At 40.8% G+C, this 16,665-nt stretch overlaps 2 protein-coding genes across 4 annotated transcripts; one reads left to right on the forward strand and one right to left on the reverse strand.

The window, feature by feature from the left end:
• Window positions 1–725: 725 nt before the first annotated feature.
• tyw3 (tRNA-yW synthesizing protein 3 homolog (S. cerevisiae)) lies at window positions 726–2,922 on the reverse strand. Its single transcript, XM_008334791.3, has 6 exons — window positions 2,545–2,922; window positions 2,274–2,354; window positions 2,073–2,171; window positions 1,880–1,951; window positions 1,381–1,514; window positions 726–1,214 (listed from the first exon to the last, which is right to left on the reverse strand). The coding sequence occupies exons 1-6, from the start codon at window positions 2,716–2,718 to the stop codon at window positions 938–940; spliced, it is 837 nt and encodes a 278-aa protein (XP_008333013.1). The 5' UTR covers window positions 2,719–2,922; the 3' UTR covers window positions 726–937.
• Window positions 2,923–3,723: 801 nt separating this feature from the next.
• On the forward strand, window positions 3,724–15,840 carry plppr4a (phospholipid phosphatase related 4a). Of its 3 annotated transcripts, none has more exons than XM_025066155.1 (11): window positions 3,724–4,113; window positions 5,912–6,097; window positions 6,590–6,716; window positions 7,287–7,482; window positions 9,124–9,181; window positions 9,276–9,449; window positions 9,602–9,737; window positions 9,871–10,099; window positions 10,238–10,853; window positions 11,003–11,162; window positions 11,249–15,840. In XM_025066155.1, exons 1-11 carry the CDS (start codon window positions 4,030–4,032, stop codon window positions 12,154–12,156), a joined length of 2,874 nt encoding a protein of 957 aa, XP_024921923.1. In that variant the 5' UTR covers window positions 3,724–4,029; the 3' UTR covers window positions 12,157–15,840. The 3 variants fall into 3 exon arrangements, with proteins under 3 accessions (XP_024921923.1, XP_016897723.1, XP_008333014.1); XM_017042234.2 differs by having other exon boundaries at window positions 11,003–11,156; window positions 11,255–15,840; XM_008334792.3 differs by having other exon boundaries at window positions 4,030–4,113; window positions 11,003–11,156; window positions 11,249–12,156.
• The last annotated feature ends 825 nt before the right edge of the window (window positions 15,841–16,665 follow it).

Below are 16,665 nucleotides of genomic sequence, written 5' to 3' on the forward strand. Positions count from 1 at the left end.
TATCATTTGTTATTGACAGTTAAAATTGAAAAAAAAAAAAAAAAAAACCCAAGTCCATCAAAAAATCGCTAAAATAAAATATGCGACTTTAATTAAAAACTCTTAATTGTCCTAATGCATCGGCATCTCGTTTTCCCCCAACATTTTACAATTAAAATAGTAATATAGTTTTAATGCCCATATCCACGTACGGCTAATTTTAGGCAATTTAAATTTAAGGTTAATTGACGATATAACGAATATTAAAAACTAAATAAAGTATTATTCTGTGAACTCACCGGATTGTGAGCCGCCTGCTGCCTGGGTCACATCTCCCCGGTAGAGTTGATGGAGAGCGTCTGAGTTTGATTGACAGCCTTGTCGGCCAATCAGACGGGGCAAGTGGAACTGATAAAGATCACGTGAACATTTCTAATATATACCTATAATATTGACAAACGGAATTCAGAAACCTCGTGGTTATGTCTGATCAAAACTTCATCACAGAGTAAAGTTTTTAGTTGTCAATCCTTTTAAGAGAGTAGCAGCCTAGAAGTTCTTCCATTAACACTAAAACATCTAAAAGCCTAAAACATTTTACATAATGTATGTATTATTGATATCATACTAAGTTTTGTAAGTAGTTCTTCCATTTTATTCTGCGCATCAGTCACTCCCTCTAATTTGTAAGTCCGTACTACCCTCTAGTGGCGACATTGCAACACTCCATTCACGGAAGAATTTAATTTGTGAACAAACAAATTAGGCACAGTATAAAATATTTTATTTTCCAACTTATTAGGGAGTAGCTTTGTTTGCATAGAGATCCTGAGGAGATGATGGCATTTTTGTCTAGTCATTGGACATTATATATCGTTGTCATGTGTTAATATGTAGTTCTACTTTGCAATAATTTGTATTCAAAAACAACTGAAGAACTTTTAAGTATTCACAAACGTCACACAGGAGGAGATGATGTTCCACCATCACCTCCACCTAATATCAATAGATCCAGAGGTCCATACAGCTCTTGGACGTCACTATCCCCATCACCATCACAACAGTCAGCCTGTGGATGGTCTCTCCTGCGCCTCCTTTTGTAAACACCCGTTTTGCTCAGCTCTTCTTTTGTTGTACCCTGTTGTCCAATGGTGTGCTGTGGTTCCTGGGTGTCAGGAGGATCTTGGAGTTGTAGTTTCTCTGTGGTGAGAGCTGACTGAAGGTTCTGGTAGAATCTGGAAGGAGCAAAATCAAAACACAAAAACCCCAGAACAATAAGAATGACACTTTGTTGCTGTGTAACAAATCACCAGGATGTCATGTTTATAAGGTGTTGAACAGAAAGGAGATGACTGTGAAATAACCAAACTAAATAAACACAGAGATCACAATCAGACTAACCTGTTGATCCTTCTTAGGTTTTCTTCCATCTTCTGATTGGCTAGCTGAGCTAGGAAATGGAGGTAGTCTTGTCCAACCAGAAGCTTTCCCTCATGGCTCAGAGGAACCTCCAGGCCATGAGTGCTACGAACGGCCTGGGAGGCAAAAAGAACAGTAATAATAATTAGATAGAGAGTAGAGAGCCTTAGTAGAAACTTTTGCAACAACACAGCAGATCCAGCTTCTAAGGCCTCCGCAGTTCAAGGAGAATGGACACTCGTTTTAATGACGAGGCCTCCGCAGCTCAAGGAGAATGGACACTCGTTTTAATGTGCACATTCCTGAAACTGAACTCTGACAGCGAAAAACAAAACTCCTGATCTAAATACACAGTTACCCGTGATCTTCAGGATAATATGTAGTTCATGAATGTTCATTTGAAATAAATGTGACATGCTTATGGATTATACAACAGAAACAATGTTTTTTTAACAAAACAGAAGAAAATGAAATATCATACCATGATTATCTTTCCTGTTTTGCCGACCGTCAGACCAGAGTTTCTAAAGCCGGAGTTGATGGCCACTGAATGCTGGAGGACAAAGAAATAAATACTGTAAGGCAAAAGTTTTTTTTTTAATTAAAAATATTATTTTTGTTGTATTGACTCCTTGTGCATTCATCAAATAAAATCCAATGAATCGATTTCTCACCACCAGCTGAGCATCTTCCAACTTCCTGCACTGAACATGGAGAACAAAGGGCTCAAACTTCAGCACAGCATCTTTGCTGGACCTGTCAAGAGCAGAAACCTGTAGAACAAAAGACACAGACCACTCATGTTTACACAAAATCATCAGCATCATTACTATTATTTGGATTGTTAAATGCACATAAATACAACCACAGCTCACCAGGTCATCTGCTGTGCACTTTTGGTGTGAGACAAACAACCATATACAATTCTGTTTCTGCACATCACTGTCCCCTGGAGCCTGGACATTGATATAAAAAAATGTACAAACTCAAAACTTCATTGAGGCAAAATGTGTTTTGTCATTTGGACGAATCACATGCTACAGACAGTACTGTGTAAACAGTATATATATATATATTTGACTTTCTGCAGTGCATGTAAACAGTATATATATATTTGACTTTCTGCAGTGCAGAGAGTAAACTCACTGCAGTGTCGATGATGATGATTCTTCCAGAGCAGGAGCTGGTTGTGAAGAACTGTTCCAAGCCGTTCAGCAAAGTAACGATATGTTCAATATCTTGGTCCACGCTGCCTTTTTTACTCAAGTCAACTTTACTCAGACACTGCTGTTTCCACTGACTGAAAGTCTTATCCATCATTAATGTCTCTGTCTCGCCGCGACGTGCGTTTCTGTTGGACAGTATTTAAATATATATATATATAATACTGTCAGAACAGTGGTTTGTTTATTAGACTACAAATTCTCAGAGTCGATACTACAAGCAACGAGTCCATGTTTACATTTTCACATGCTAGCTCACCTAGCTCTCTGCTAACCACTGGCAGACTTTTCCTCTGTTGTTTTTGGGGCTAAAAGGAAAGCGCATACTGCCGCCTGCTGTTTCGGGGGAGTAATTGCAACGTTCATATACAGCATAATTGTATTTACAAGAATTATGATTTTGTGTATATGGTACACCAAATATCTAAAAGGAAAGAAGGTATTTTTAATTCTTTATATACTGTACTAGTGGTTTCATCAGCAAAAAAGCAGCAGTGGCCTTATTTGCTTGGTTTTATTGAGCTGGAGGGGGAGTGACTTTGAGAGAACATTATCCCCCATTGGACTGGCACGGTTTCCTGACCCAGGATCTATAAGTAACAAGAGAGATGAGAAAACACTCATGATACAGTGGCACAGGAGAGGAGCAGGTTCTAAGTACAATGAAGACATTATGAGGATCAGACCACAGGTCAGTCTCCTTAGTCTTATTATTATTATTACATTTTTTTATTACTTGTTAAGTGTATGATAGTTGTAAGCTATTCTGGTATGAAATGCATGTAGAGTGAGACCTCTACAATTTGCCTCTTCTCTATATTTTCCCCCTTGGCACCTGCTGATGTGGGTCAAGTTTGCAAACACATCTCTGGTTAAACCGGATTACTGTAATATTGGTGGCACAATGGCACCTTCAAAACAAAACGAAGCCAGTGTCTTAGTAATACATTCTCCGTAAGGACTGGACTGTAATACTGAGAAAACATATTTTTAAATAAAGATAGTGGCAGCACGAAACGATTGTGACGATTATTTGTGTTTTTTTATTTTGAAAGTCCTGACCGGAAAACAGTTATATATATATACATATTAGCTTGACAGCGTCACCTGCTGCTGCTGCTGGCGAGCAGCAACCGGGGGAGTTGAGCAATTTCGAGGTAACTGCGTTATCTGTAAACTGCCTGGACCCCCAAAATAAAACATAATACGAGGCTTGAGGTTTAGACGGAGGGATCAGTCCTCACCATTTTTATCAGCACGTAGAGCTGAGCTCAGCGGGCAAATGGAACATCGCCGTTAGGGTGTTTTCGAGAGAAGCAGACAGAGTCAGAATTACGCCAAAATTACGACGGGAATCAAGTACAGCTCCCTGTCTCCCGGTAACGGGAGAGACCAGCGGGCACCTGTCATGTCCCGAGCCAAGGAGCGGCTGAAAAGTGGGAAAGATACCAAGGACAGCGTCACTCTACTGCCGTGCTTTTATTTTGTAGAGGTGATTATCTATTTGTCTGTCTGTCTGTCATCAGTCTATCTATCTTTCTATCTGTCTGTCTCTCTGTCTATCTATCTGTCTGTCTGTCTGTCTGTCTGTCTCTCTGTCTGTCATGAGTCTGAGTCTCTCTGTCTGTCTGTCTGTCTGTCTGTCTGTCTATCTGTCTGTCTGTCTATCTGTCTATCTGTCTGTCTGTCTGTCTCTCTGTCTGTCTGTCTATCTGTCTATCAAGCTTTCTGTCTATTTTCATCTGTGACTTAAGAAACCTATTAATTCAACCAATGTTCATTACGGTTGTAGATTGATAGAATGATTGGCAGAATTGTAGGGTTGAGCAGCTGACCTGTTGACCAACTGACTGGCTGTTTGACTGACCTGGTCGACTGACTGTCATCTGGGAGACTGACTGCAAGATGACTGACATCACACATTGGCAATGGACTGGAAAATCAGGCTGTGTGGCCTTGTGAATGCTTCATATTTTATAGGTATTTTACTGAGAACGGTACAAATGGGTTAGTGTCATACCAGATGCCCCCCAGCCATGTGTTTAGCACCGCTCTCTATCTCTCCTGCTCTGCCGCCCTCTCTTTTCCTACCCCTCTCTCTTGCTGTCTTTGGCCTTCACCACAGTCAGATTCAGTTAATCCATCCTCCACACTCACATCTCACACCTGGGCACAGTGTGGACCATGTTCTGTAGTCGTTACACTGAGACAGACACACTCACACACACACACACGCAGCTGAAGAGCAGCAACATTGGGGCTCTTTATTCTCTCTCTCGTCACTCTGTTTGCGCTGCCAGCGACACTGCAGTTTTCACTGCATTTTTTTTGGTTTCACAAGCACATGATATGTAGGTGGCTTAGTCTGCTCTGACCAACAGCGATAGAGACGATCGGTAAGGGTCTCACAAAACCAGAACACAATGTGTAATATAAACTCAACATCAAAAAACAGCACACGGTGTCTTTGTTTACATGTTATCTTTGGATTTGGCCCTGTATGTGAGCACAGTAAGGTTTGATTGTGTAGCACAGCTACAAGATCGTGGTGGTACTCCCAAAAACATAGTAATAACCGTACTGTAAGTACTACTGGTTTCAGTTTTATCCTCCTGACAGAGCTGCTCTCTGTCAGGAAGAATTTTCTTTTGTCTCATGCAAGATCACACCATCCCGCTGACTGGCTGCTAGGCAACATAGCCCTCTGAATGGGATGTATTTATATGTCAGTGTTTGGGGGTAGAGACGTAGAAAGGAGAAAAACGTTTTTTTTTACTGCAGCTTCATATCCTGTGTCCACAGGGAGTAGTCAATAAGTTTTCATACCACAAGCGATCTTCCCATGTATGTGTTTTCATACAGAGGGAATGATCAGTGGATGGTGACAGTGTGATGGAATTTGCTCACTACACGCTGCTGCTGATTGGATTCACATTAGCACATCACAGAGGTGTATCAAGAGAAGACTGGAGGGTAGTGGGGGGGGGATGTTACCATTAATTCAACCTCCTATTTACCCATCTTCTTGGTCAAATTTGTCACAGATTTACTGTAAAATCAAAGATTTGGATTAACATATTGACATAAAAGCAATGATGAAGTCACAAAGTGAACTACTGACCACTGACCACTGACAAACGTCCAGGTTCAATCTTGGCTTTGACTTTCTTCATCTAGACATAACGTCAGGTCATGGGATATGCCAGTAGGAGGTGGTGTTGTGGTGGCTGATGAAAACATTTCATATTTTTAACATTAATATTTCTGTTGTTCTCTTGTCTCCTATGCAGCTCCCTATCCTGGCCTCCTCTGTTGTCAGTCTATACTTTTTAGAACTGACGGATATTTTCCAACCTGTGCATTCTGGGTACAGCTGTAATGATAGGAGCTTGTCTCTGCCCTACATTCTGCCCAGACAGGAAGTCTGTCCACTACCTCTGCTCTTCAGTTTGGCCTTTGCTGCTCCCACCGTCACTGTAAGTCACAGGGTGTTCAAATGTAAACAAAATACAAATCTGGAATAAGATTCACATCAATGTGTTTTTTCTTGCACTAACAAAGTACTGATACTTTCTTGCCTCTTGTCAGCAGTTCCATATCTAACATCCTTCGTCCAACATCTCCACTACGTCCTGTCAGTACATGTCCAAATCTTCTCAAACTCACCATCCTCACCTTTTTCAACACCTCCACCTCTGACCTTTGTCTTTTAGACACTAACCCGGTCTCCAAACCAAACATCGCACTGTAACAAGTCTCACAGCTGCCTGATGGAGCTAATTCATTCATTCTCAGTCCAAGTGACCATGACTCAGGGTTCACCTCTGTGTTCACTTTGGACCTGTGTGACCTGCATGGGAATGAAACCAGTGACTGTTTATTCCTCTGAAGTTGTTTATCTGATCCAGTGGCAGGAGAGATTGAAATTAAAACATTTTATGTTTTGTGTTTCCTCTGTGTGTGTGCAGATTCTGATTGGAGAGGCTATTCTCTACTGCTATCTGTCCAGGAGGTCAGCCGCACAGACTGAGGCCAACATCAATGCAGCAGGCTGTAATTTTAACTCCTACATTCGCAGGGCTGTGCGCTTCATAGGTGAGTTCAGACGACAGAGTCTGTCATAATCCGTCCTCACCAGTCGTCGTGTTATTATGAGACAGAATTAAGCACCGACAATGACCACGGTCTGTGTGAAAGTGTGTCTAATGTGGTCTGGTCACATGGTCTCTTCCTGTTTAATGGCACAGCGTTTTGTGACCTTCGCTTGTACTGTGAGGAACAACAACAACTTTGTGGTGTTTTCATCACACAACGCAGTAAAATGGGGAGACTGAAGGGAAAGAAATACAACAAGTACAAACAGTACAGTAGACTGACGGCCATCAGCTCAAACCTTATAACTACTGACAGCCGTGACCTCTTTGTCACGACACCTTCATGGACAGCGGGAGAATTTAAATCATTTTGACAAGAGCCAACATTTAACGGTTACACTGGTGGCGTCACTCTCCCTGTGGTGGTGCTGGTGCTGAAACAACAACAAGAGACTTTTCTATTGAAATCAAATTACAGAACCAGATTCACCAGAATGTGAAACACTTTCTATATTTCTTTGTATAAACCCCCAGGTTTAACAGTGGTTTTTATCACTTTGTTCTTTTGAAGGTGTCCATGTCTTTGGCTTGTGTGTGACGGCACTGATAACTGACATTCTCCAGCTGTCCACTGGACAACACACCCCCTACTGGCTGGACGTGTGCAAACCCAACCTGACCCACATCAACATGTCCAGTTGTGACGAGGCTTTTATTCTAGAGGACATCTGCTCTGGACAAGATGCTGGACTCATCACTGCTGGAAGGTAAAGCTCCTCCACTGCTTATCAATCATGAGACATTGTGGATCATGTTTTAACAAAATATTGCATAAGAATAAGTGTAAGAAAAAAAATTGAATAAGTTCAAGAAAAGCCTTTTAAATGGTACAAAACTAAGACCTGTCCACTTTAGACCAATCAAAATCCTGCCCAGTTATGACCTGAAATTGACATGAAGTTGAGGAACCGAAACTTCACAACGCAATAAATGTGTTGACGCTGCACTATTTTCTCGTTTGTGAGCTGGAAAAGAAGTGTTTGTTTACCATTGGCCGTGTCATTATTGGAACAACATGAAATGTTAAAGGTCTGGAGCTGAAATCTGTGAATTGGAAAAAACACCTGAGAGAATTGTACTACAAATTAGACAGTTTAGTCTCTCTGGGATGTCTATTTGTAGAAAAACACAGAAAACCCACAACGATGGGCTTTTTCCTTTTTTCCTTTTACTGTTGTTATGGTTACCAGCCTGCTCTCTGGACGATTCCTAAAACTAGGACTTTACAAACATTAACACCAGTGTCATACACTTGGCAAGAAGGCAGTACAAATACAGTAAATAAACTTTTTTCCCCCCAGAAATTCTACATGTGCAGTATTTAAAGCCTTTCTCAATACTGCAATAAAACTTTGGCAGTAAATACAGCCTCCAGCCTTTTAAATATGTCTTGTGAATAATACATTGATGCTTTGTATGCATATTATAAAGTTGACGTATATTTTAAAATAAAAATATACATTCTAACATCGCAGTATATAACATGGTAAAACTAGTGTTGGTTTGTAATCTTGCATTAACCAGAGCTCCTACCAGATTTGACTGTGTGTTATTAATAAACTCTAATTCAACTCCCACGTGACCAACCATTATCTCCAGTCATCTCGTCTAACAACAACTCCCTCTGTATGTGTGGACCGTGTGAAGGAATCTGAATATCTAGATCAGGGCTGAGCCTCCTCCTCCTCCTCCTCCTCCTCCTCCTCGTCCTCCTGACGTGGTTCTTATCAATAATAGATCAGACATATGCTAATGGTCGTTAGACTTAGAGTGTAAATGTTTACATGGCACTGCTGTGACCCAGTAGAATTTGCTCTTTCACTATTATTTCCTTCCTTTTCACTGTAGTGAAGAGTCATCTTAACCAGCAGGTTAAAGTCTTATCTCTGTGTGCAAAGATCAGATTAACGCTAAGATCTATATTAACACTGTTATCTTTGTCTCACAAGTTGAATCTTTAAAGGTATTTCTTTACTGGATTTAAAAAAATATACTTCAAAGTTTTCACTGTTTTGTCTGTAAAACATTAACATCCTTGGTCTACTTTTGTAAGCTTTCGTTGTTGTGAGTGATTTTGTTTTCATCTTTGTTTTTGATACACTGCTTTACTAATTATAATTATCCAATCAAGAATTAACCTGGTTACATAAATGAATAATAAAAAATGACTGATCTCCAGGGTTGACATTCACTGTTAGGATGACGGCTCTGTTGTCAAACTTACCAATGTCATTTTACTGAACTGAACTTTGTGTTTGTTTTATCACCAATGACAATCATCACTGACCTTAACTGTCTGTCAACACATGATAATTAGAGTAACGAACACTCTGTCCTTTCTTGTGCAGGAAGTCATTTCCCTCCCAGCATGCAACTTTGGCTGCCTTTGCTGCAGTCTACATCTCAGTGAGTGGCTAACGTGCACACACACACGAACACATGTACGGTGTAAAATGTTTCTCAGGATCGAGGTGCTGACATTAAATGCCGTGTCTTTCAGATGTACTTCAACACAGTGCTGACAGACTCTGCTAAGTTGCTGAAGCCTCTGCTGGTGTTCTCCTTCATCATGCTGGCCATCCTGGCTGGACTGACCCGGATCATCCAGTTCAGGAACCACCCTGTTGATGTCTACTGTGGATGGCTGCTGGGAGCTGCCATCGCTGTCTACCTGGTAATGACCATCCAGTTCTACAGTCATAGACGTGTGTCATTCAGTGCAAAACTTAAAATATAAAACAGATTTGAGTTTATATTGTGGCAAGCGTTTCAAAATTTCTTTCAGGGGTCCCAGTTTCAATTGTATTTTTTCTTCTTTGTGTGCAGAGTATATACGCAGTGGGGAATTTCCAGCCAAGTGAAGATCGATCCAGAAGAAAACCATCTCCCCCCATCCTGAGAGAGCCCCCCATATCTTCACTGCCCAACATCAGCCAAACGACAATGAGCAACAGTCACCAAGGTACAATGCTGTCCTGAGTTAATCACAAAATAGATCTTTTTAATGATAAACTTAATGCTCATCAGCAGGACTGAAAATGTCTCTTTTGTAGACTATAACAACTCGTCCTTGTTGCTTTTCGTTCCTCTTACAGGTCACCACACTTTGGTTCCTAGCCAAACAGAGCCCATCATCACAAGGACCTCCTCCCACACGCTGTCCCCTGACCCAACGGGACCCATCCTCAAGCGCAGCGCCTCATATCGAGAGCCCTCTTTGTCTAATTTGAAGAGAGCCAGTGCTGAGGTGGAGGTGATGATTCCATCCAGTCCTCCAGGCAACCAAGACAACATGGTGACGTTCAGCAGCAGCACGCTGCCAAGGTGACTGTTGTAGATCTGGTTCGGCCGCTAGATCGAAAAAGTAGCTTCTGTAGATTTTTTTAATTAAAAAGAAATAGACATAACCTGGCTGTAAAGTTAGTGACCGCAAATGTTTTCGTTTTTCTCTGCTTCTTTCAGGTCCCATGGTGGCTCCATGATGGAAGAAGGACGCATGCTTCGACGCCATGCTGCCATCCACGCTTCAATGGACTCCACCCGATCCAAGCAGCTCCTCAGCCAGTGGAAGAATAAGAATGAGAACAGGAAGCTGTCCTTACAGGCCATGGATGGAATAAGACCTCAGTCTTTGTCCTCACCGCAGAGAAACATGGAGCTACGCTGCTCCTCAGAACCATCTGCCATGGGCCTGGAGGTGGAGCTCCGTGGTGGAACCCACCTGCCTTCAGTATCTGCCCAAGAAGCTGAGTTTCGTCCTGGGGCCTATATCCCAGCCCACTACGTGAAACTCGCAGCCAGCTCAGTCCCAATGGCCAATCACAATAACCTGGTTCATAATGGCAACGCGGGATTGGTCAGCGGGGCTAGAGTGTCTATCCAATCCCGGCCTGGGTCCTCCCAGCTGGTTCATATTCCTGAGGAGGAGAATTTCACCTGCAAAGATCAGGAGAGTGAATCAGAGGACAGCGTCCTGGACGGTGGAGGCTCGGTCAGGGAGAAGTGGCTGAGAGTGGCTGAGAAGACCACCCTCCCCTGCAGACCACTCAGTGCTGGAGGACAACCTCGTCTGATGCAGGTGACTAAGAACCGAGTATTTATGCAACATGTTTACGTGCATGCAGCCTTTCAGTTGCTCTGTATCCAGCCTACCAAAACAGTTAGTTTTATACAAAGTATTAACTTAATAATGTTTCACATTACGCTGTGTCCTGACTGGTCATACAGGTGATAACCCTATCAAAACATCAGGGTTTGATTCACTCCCCCCGGTCAGAAGATGGTGGCAGCACCGTCAGCTGCTCAGGATCGATCAGATACCGAGCCCTGATGGACCAGGACCCATCGCCTCCTGCCTCCACCACAGGGGCGATAGGAGGAGGTTTGTGTGAGCTGAGCCTAACGTCACACACGTACACAACAAACTTAACATTTATTATTCATTAATTATTATTCTTCAATCTTGTTTTGTAGGTGGAGGTTTGGAAAGAAGTGGCAGTATAGTCCGTGTTGAAGCCCACCCAGAGAACAGGTCACACAAACCCATAGTAAAACCTCCGGCCACCGACGGCAGCGGCTCCTGGCGATGGAAACCATCAGAACGGGCGTCGCTCCGACAGTCATCTTTTCCTCTCAACGACCTAAACAGGCACACGGACAGCTGTGATTCGCTGAAGGACGGAGGGTCAGTGGACGGACAGAGGAGTGTGATGGGGACTGAAAGTGAGAATGAAGGTGTTGGAGATATGGGCGGAGGAAGAGGAGGAGCTTTATACACAAACCACCCACATGCTTTACATCCGGTTCATCCTTTACATCCAAACAACTCCAACAACTTCCAGCACTCCGAATTTAATCCCAACGACCCCAATAACCCCAACTTCAACAACGCCCCGTCCAACTTCAACCCTAATTCTGCCAACCTGCCGTTTATGCCCAATACTACCTACGCACCTCCTTTTCACCCACACCCTCAGGCCATCACTACCATCAGGGTGACCCCAGTAGAGGTCAGTGCTGCAGCCAGTGACACAGGCTCAGACTGCCAGTCGGTGGCCTCGTCCAGCCGGGAATCCACCCTCAGGAGGAAGAATACCTCCAACATAATCCATGTCCCCGATCGAGGGCCTACCCCAGACCTCCGCAACAACCACCGTGTCTGTGACGTCAGCACCCACGTGGACCAGGAGAGCAGCAACTCTTTCCATGAACACCTCAGAAGTTTTCAAGAAAACCCTATACACCCCATTCACCCCAGCCGTGCCAACATGCCAATGCAGGGGCTGATGAGGCGTCCCAGCCCGACCCCTCCTCCGACCTTACCCCGCCCTATTCTGACACGCACCCCTCCTCCTAGTCTCGGGTATGACTCTAGAGAATGACACCCACTGTGATGAATTTTTTCCACTAAATCTAATGCTAGAAAGAGTGGAAAAATTCTGTCTGGGCAAAAAAAAAAATTTAATTACCAGAAATCTGTACGCATGATGGTAAAGTAGGGCCAAAAAGGGTTGATTTCATAAAAAAAACCCACAAATAAAATTCAGTAAAATCAAGTCAAATTTCAGCATGACTAGCAGGCTAGGTAGAAGTCAGATCCTTGTGAAATACACTGAATGGTCCAACATGGTTCCAGTGTCCTGTTGGTGGAAAAACTGCAGACTTGTGCAGACACTACTATTAACAGGCTGGGTGTATTGACGATTTTAATCGTGTACTATATTGTGTAGTATATGGGTTTAAAACGATCAAAGAAGAAATGGTGACTTTTCATGTGTGGAATCAACTTTTATATTGTACGCTAGAGAAAAACAGACGACATTTCTGAAGCTGAAGGATTGATTGAACAAGTGACGAAGGCACAAGATGAAGAATAAGACATTATTGCTGATTGGTCAACTCACCCAGAACTGAAGGACTTCTACAGGAACGAGTGAGTATGGGTTTACAATGATGACTGCTGTCCTGAATCTGTATGAGATAACGTCCTAATGCTAACTATTTCATAAATATGACATCACACTCTCAGCTACTTCTGCTCATCTCGTCATGGAGACACAGTTGTATCGGCTTGTTTTTACTCAGTAATCTGTTCGACCTTTAATCAGAGTTGTCTCGAACCATTGTGGGGCTGTGGGTTGTAATATGCCACCGTCTGTGTGGCCTGCACCAAGAGCTGGTTCAGTGTTCAATAACATGAAAGCCCACTCTGACTTTAAGCACAAAGAGTGTGGTGTGATGAGTGGATGATCCATGCTGCGTCTGCTGAGCTCAACAAGCTTCTTTTGTCACAACACCGTTGTCCTTTAGGTCTCCAGTCGAGCTTTTCCATTTTCAGTGGTTGTCTGATGACACAACAGAACTGATTCTGAGTAGAGAAGATGCACAAGATATATTATAGTATTTGAAAAGATTTGTTTAAAAGTGTTTAAAAGTCTTCATTTTGCCAGGCTTCTATATCAGTAGTTCAAGTGGTTGGTAGGTGTGTTTTAAATGCTTGCTGATCATTTACACACGTGTTTGGTGGTTTAAATATCACTTTATATGACATTAAATATATATATATATATATATATACATATATATTTATATATAGTATGGTAATTTTGAATGTGAATGTTAACAAAAATCCATGTGCAATAACTGGGATTGAATTTTCGAGGTAGACGTTAGGGCTGAGATATTGTTGTTACACTGATATAAAATATTCGGCTGGTTGTACCTTAGTCACAAACTATAGTACATGTACCACATGTGGTACTCGCTAGTGGTATACGGGGAATGTGATTTTTGACATTGAAGTGCCAGATGAAGTACTACTTCATGTACTACATGTGAGCCTTTGGCTTAAAAACAGGCACATTTTCTTATCAGAGAACGAGTGAATTCTCTTCTTTGTATATTTAACTCCACAGGTGATGATGGTCAGACTGGTAGTACTCTGAGTGCCAAATATTATCCCAGGTGGTACACGGTGTAAAAAGTCCAGGAACCACTGCTTTAGTTCATTATTGTCATCATTGCCCTGATGATAAATATGTGCCAAATCTTCAGCCAAGCCTGATCCAATCACTGAAGAACACAATTAGACAGTATTTAAGCCATTTGATAATTTAAAACAAATTTTATAAAAAAAAAATATATATAATTGCTCCCCTTAGCCCAAAGCTACATAAGCTGCCTGAAGAATGTACATATACTGAATCTCCAATGACATAAAGTATTATCATCAAAATTAAATTTAACATGAATATAATTTAAAAAAAATATTTTTAAAAAATGGTAACTTTTTTATACTAATCTGTAATAACAGGAGTTTTCTACATTAGGACTGTGATCAAATATTGCAGTCACTTAAAGAGAGTTTAGCCTGCTTAACGATGGCACAGGAGTTAGTTCGTTAATGAAATGAACGTGATGTAACGAGCCTGCTGTTACTTTTTTAATATAATATATTTATAGTTAAATACACTTTCTACATGCAGAATGAGTCCAGTGTTGGTTGTAGTTTGCAACACCAGCAGAGGTGTGTTTAACTGAACTGACGGCTGCTGTATTATTGTACATAATAACTGTGTACAGACAGAGAACACGTGTTCTCACCCATGACTGTCATCATGTTGCTGGTTCTCATCTAAGTCTGTATTCATATGGTTTTTGTTCATTTATTTAGAAAAATGAAAGAGAAATTGCCGTGCAGTAAAAGAGGTTCGATCCCCTGTGGTCGTAGTCCTTCTGTAGCTGAGTTGCACGTTCACATGCAGGATTAGGTTAATTACTCACTCTTTATTAACATTAGTTTTCCCATCACCCCCACCCACATGACCTTGTAAAATTAATAATAGAGTTTCTGCAGCTGTGTCTGACTCGGTCAGACTCTAGTGTGTGTGTAAAGTATGTATGTGTGTCTGTGTGGGTGCGGGAAAGAGGTCTCACATTTCACTTTATGTGCCAACAACCCACTTCTCCTTTTCATACTGTTCTTGTCACAGATATTACATAATCCTCATGCAGTAATGAAGTACTCCATTACAACTGGTAGTACTGTGAAAAAAACAACTGTAATCATCAGTAAGTTGTTTACAATGTTTAAAGAGAAGGTCATTCTAATGGGATGGATTTGGAAGAAGCACAACTTGGTAAAAGGGTTAGTTTTAGAAAAAAACACCAGCAAATATCAGCTTGGTGTGTTAATCTGAACAATTTGTTTTATAAAATTTTTTTTTTTGTCACGGTTTAAGGCTACAGGAGAAGTAATGTTTACAGATTTAATGTCTCCTTATATTTCTGTCTGTTTCTCAGTACCAGCTGCTTTGTCATTAGCTCATGGAATTCTTATTGTAAATCCCTTTTTACAAAAAATATACTCTTCTTATATCTAAATATATCTTCTTAACTTTTTAGTTTCACAAAAACAAGATTAAGATTTTGTCAGCAGTTCAGGTCACTGCTTTGCTTGCTTGAGTTTATGCTTCCTAAAAATAATTCAATTTTATTTGTCACTCACAAAATGTGAAGACATCTTATTTTTTGTGTTGTAATTTTTAAAACACTAAAATTTCAGATTTGTTCCATTTTTCTTCTACATTTTACAGTATTGTTTAGGCTACATAGCCAGCATACTTATCTCGCTTGTTTTGTATTGTTAAGCATATGTTCTCACTCAACTTAATGGTCCTGGTAAGGTAAGGACACAGTGTTTAGATTTTTATGTACAGTATTTGTGTATATAAAATTGACTAAATGTCCTGTATATTGGTAATATATTGTTTGGCGATGAGAATTGCAGTTGCCTTTTATATTAGCAGCTGCACTAGCGAGCGTTATTTAGTCGGTGAGTTTTCTTTTAAAACCTGTAATAATATGGTTCAGTGTGTTGATATACTACGAATTTATGTATTTTAAAGACATATAGTATTTATTTCTGTATCGTTCCATTGGTAATCAACTGGGTTAACTGTGAAACTAAGGTGAAAATCAATGGATGTTTTTATTTGGAACAGTTACTAAACACTGCTTAATTTTTTAAAAAAAAATTTGTCAGTGAAGCTCAGCTGTTTGGTTTTTTTTTTTAATTTTTTAAAAAGATTTTATTCAGTGAAGCTCAGCTGTTTGGTTTTTTTTTCTAGCCCTGTTAAATTATATCCAAACAGCTGATATAATTCTGTATGAATAATATCCTACCTGATTTAAAGTTCGTACGTGTACAATATTTAAATTTAAATTTAAATATTTAAAGAGAAACCATTTTAATGAAAATATTCCCTGTTTAAAAACAGCTGTTGCTTCACTGTGGTGATATTGTCATTTATATCCAACATGTTGTTTATAAAATGTTCTTTTTTAACCTGTTGATCACAAGCACATACTGTAGTGTTGTTGGTTGTGGTCACATCCATCTTTAACAGGGTATTTGACAGTATTTTTAGTACACATGTACCTCGTATCATGTCATATCAGAGTCCTCTTTATGGGAAAGTTGTATTGCAGCCAAAATCTGTGTCATTACAACAAGACTGTCGCTCTCTAATACGGCCTCTCAGACTGCATTTTTGTTCTTGTTAATGGACTGAAAAGTTAAAATGCATTTGCTTTGTCGTGACCATGCTGGAGTTCAACTAAAATGAATCATGAATCTCTTCATCCTCAAAGCACTCTGCTCTCTTGTACAGATGTTTTTAATGTTGTAGCCGTCATTGTAAAGCTTCAACCTTTCTTAATGCATCAGTCGGCTTGGACAGACAATAACAAAGGGACTTTTTTTTAAAAAGATGTATTTGATATTTGAGGCTGGGAGTTTTTTTCTTTTTCTTTTTCAGCGTGCCATAATATATAAGCCACCAGGAGTACAACGATGGCTGAGTCATATGTAGATGATTGAAGTGTAATGA

This window comes from Cynoglossus semilaevis, chromosome 20 (assembly GCF_000523025.1).
Source record: "Cynoglossus semilaevis isolate Cse_v1.0 chromosome 20, Cse_v1.0, whole genome shotgun sequence".
Lineage (NCBI taxonomy): Eukaryota > Metazoa > Chordata > Actinopteri > Pleuronectiformes > Cynoglossidae > Cynoglossus > Cynoglossus semilaevis.

Coding starts and splice junctions, on each gene's coding strand:
- tyw3 (XM_008334791.3), bottom strand. CDS start 2,718: ATGATGGATAAGACTTTCAGTCAGTGGAAACAGCAGTGTCTGAGTAAA. Junction 1,515..1,879: donor AAACAGGAAAGATAATCATG/GTATGATATTTC, acceptor TTTGCCTCCCAG/GCCGTTCGTAGCACTCATGG. Junction 1,215..1,380: donor AACCTAAGAAGGATCAACAG/GTTAGTCTGATT, acceptor TGCTCCTTCCAG/ATTCTACCAGAACCTTCAGT.
- plppr4a (XM_025066155.1), top strand. CDS start 4,030: ATGTCCCGAGCCAAGGAGCGGCTGAAAAGTGGGAAAGATACCAAGGAC. Junction 4,114..5,911: donor CGTGCTTTTATTTTGTAGAG/GTGATTATCTAT, acceptor TCTCCTATGCAG/CTCCCTATCCTGGCCTCCTC. Junction 11,163..11,248: donor GGCGATAGGAGGAGGTTTGT/GTGAGCTGAGCC, acceptor CTTGTTTTGTAG/GTGGAGGTTTGGAAAGAAGT.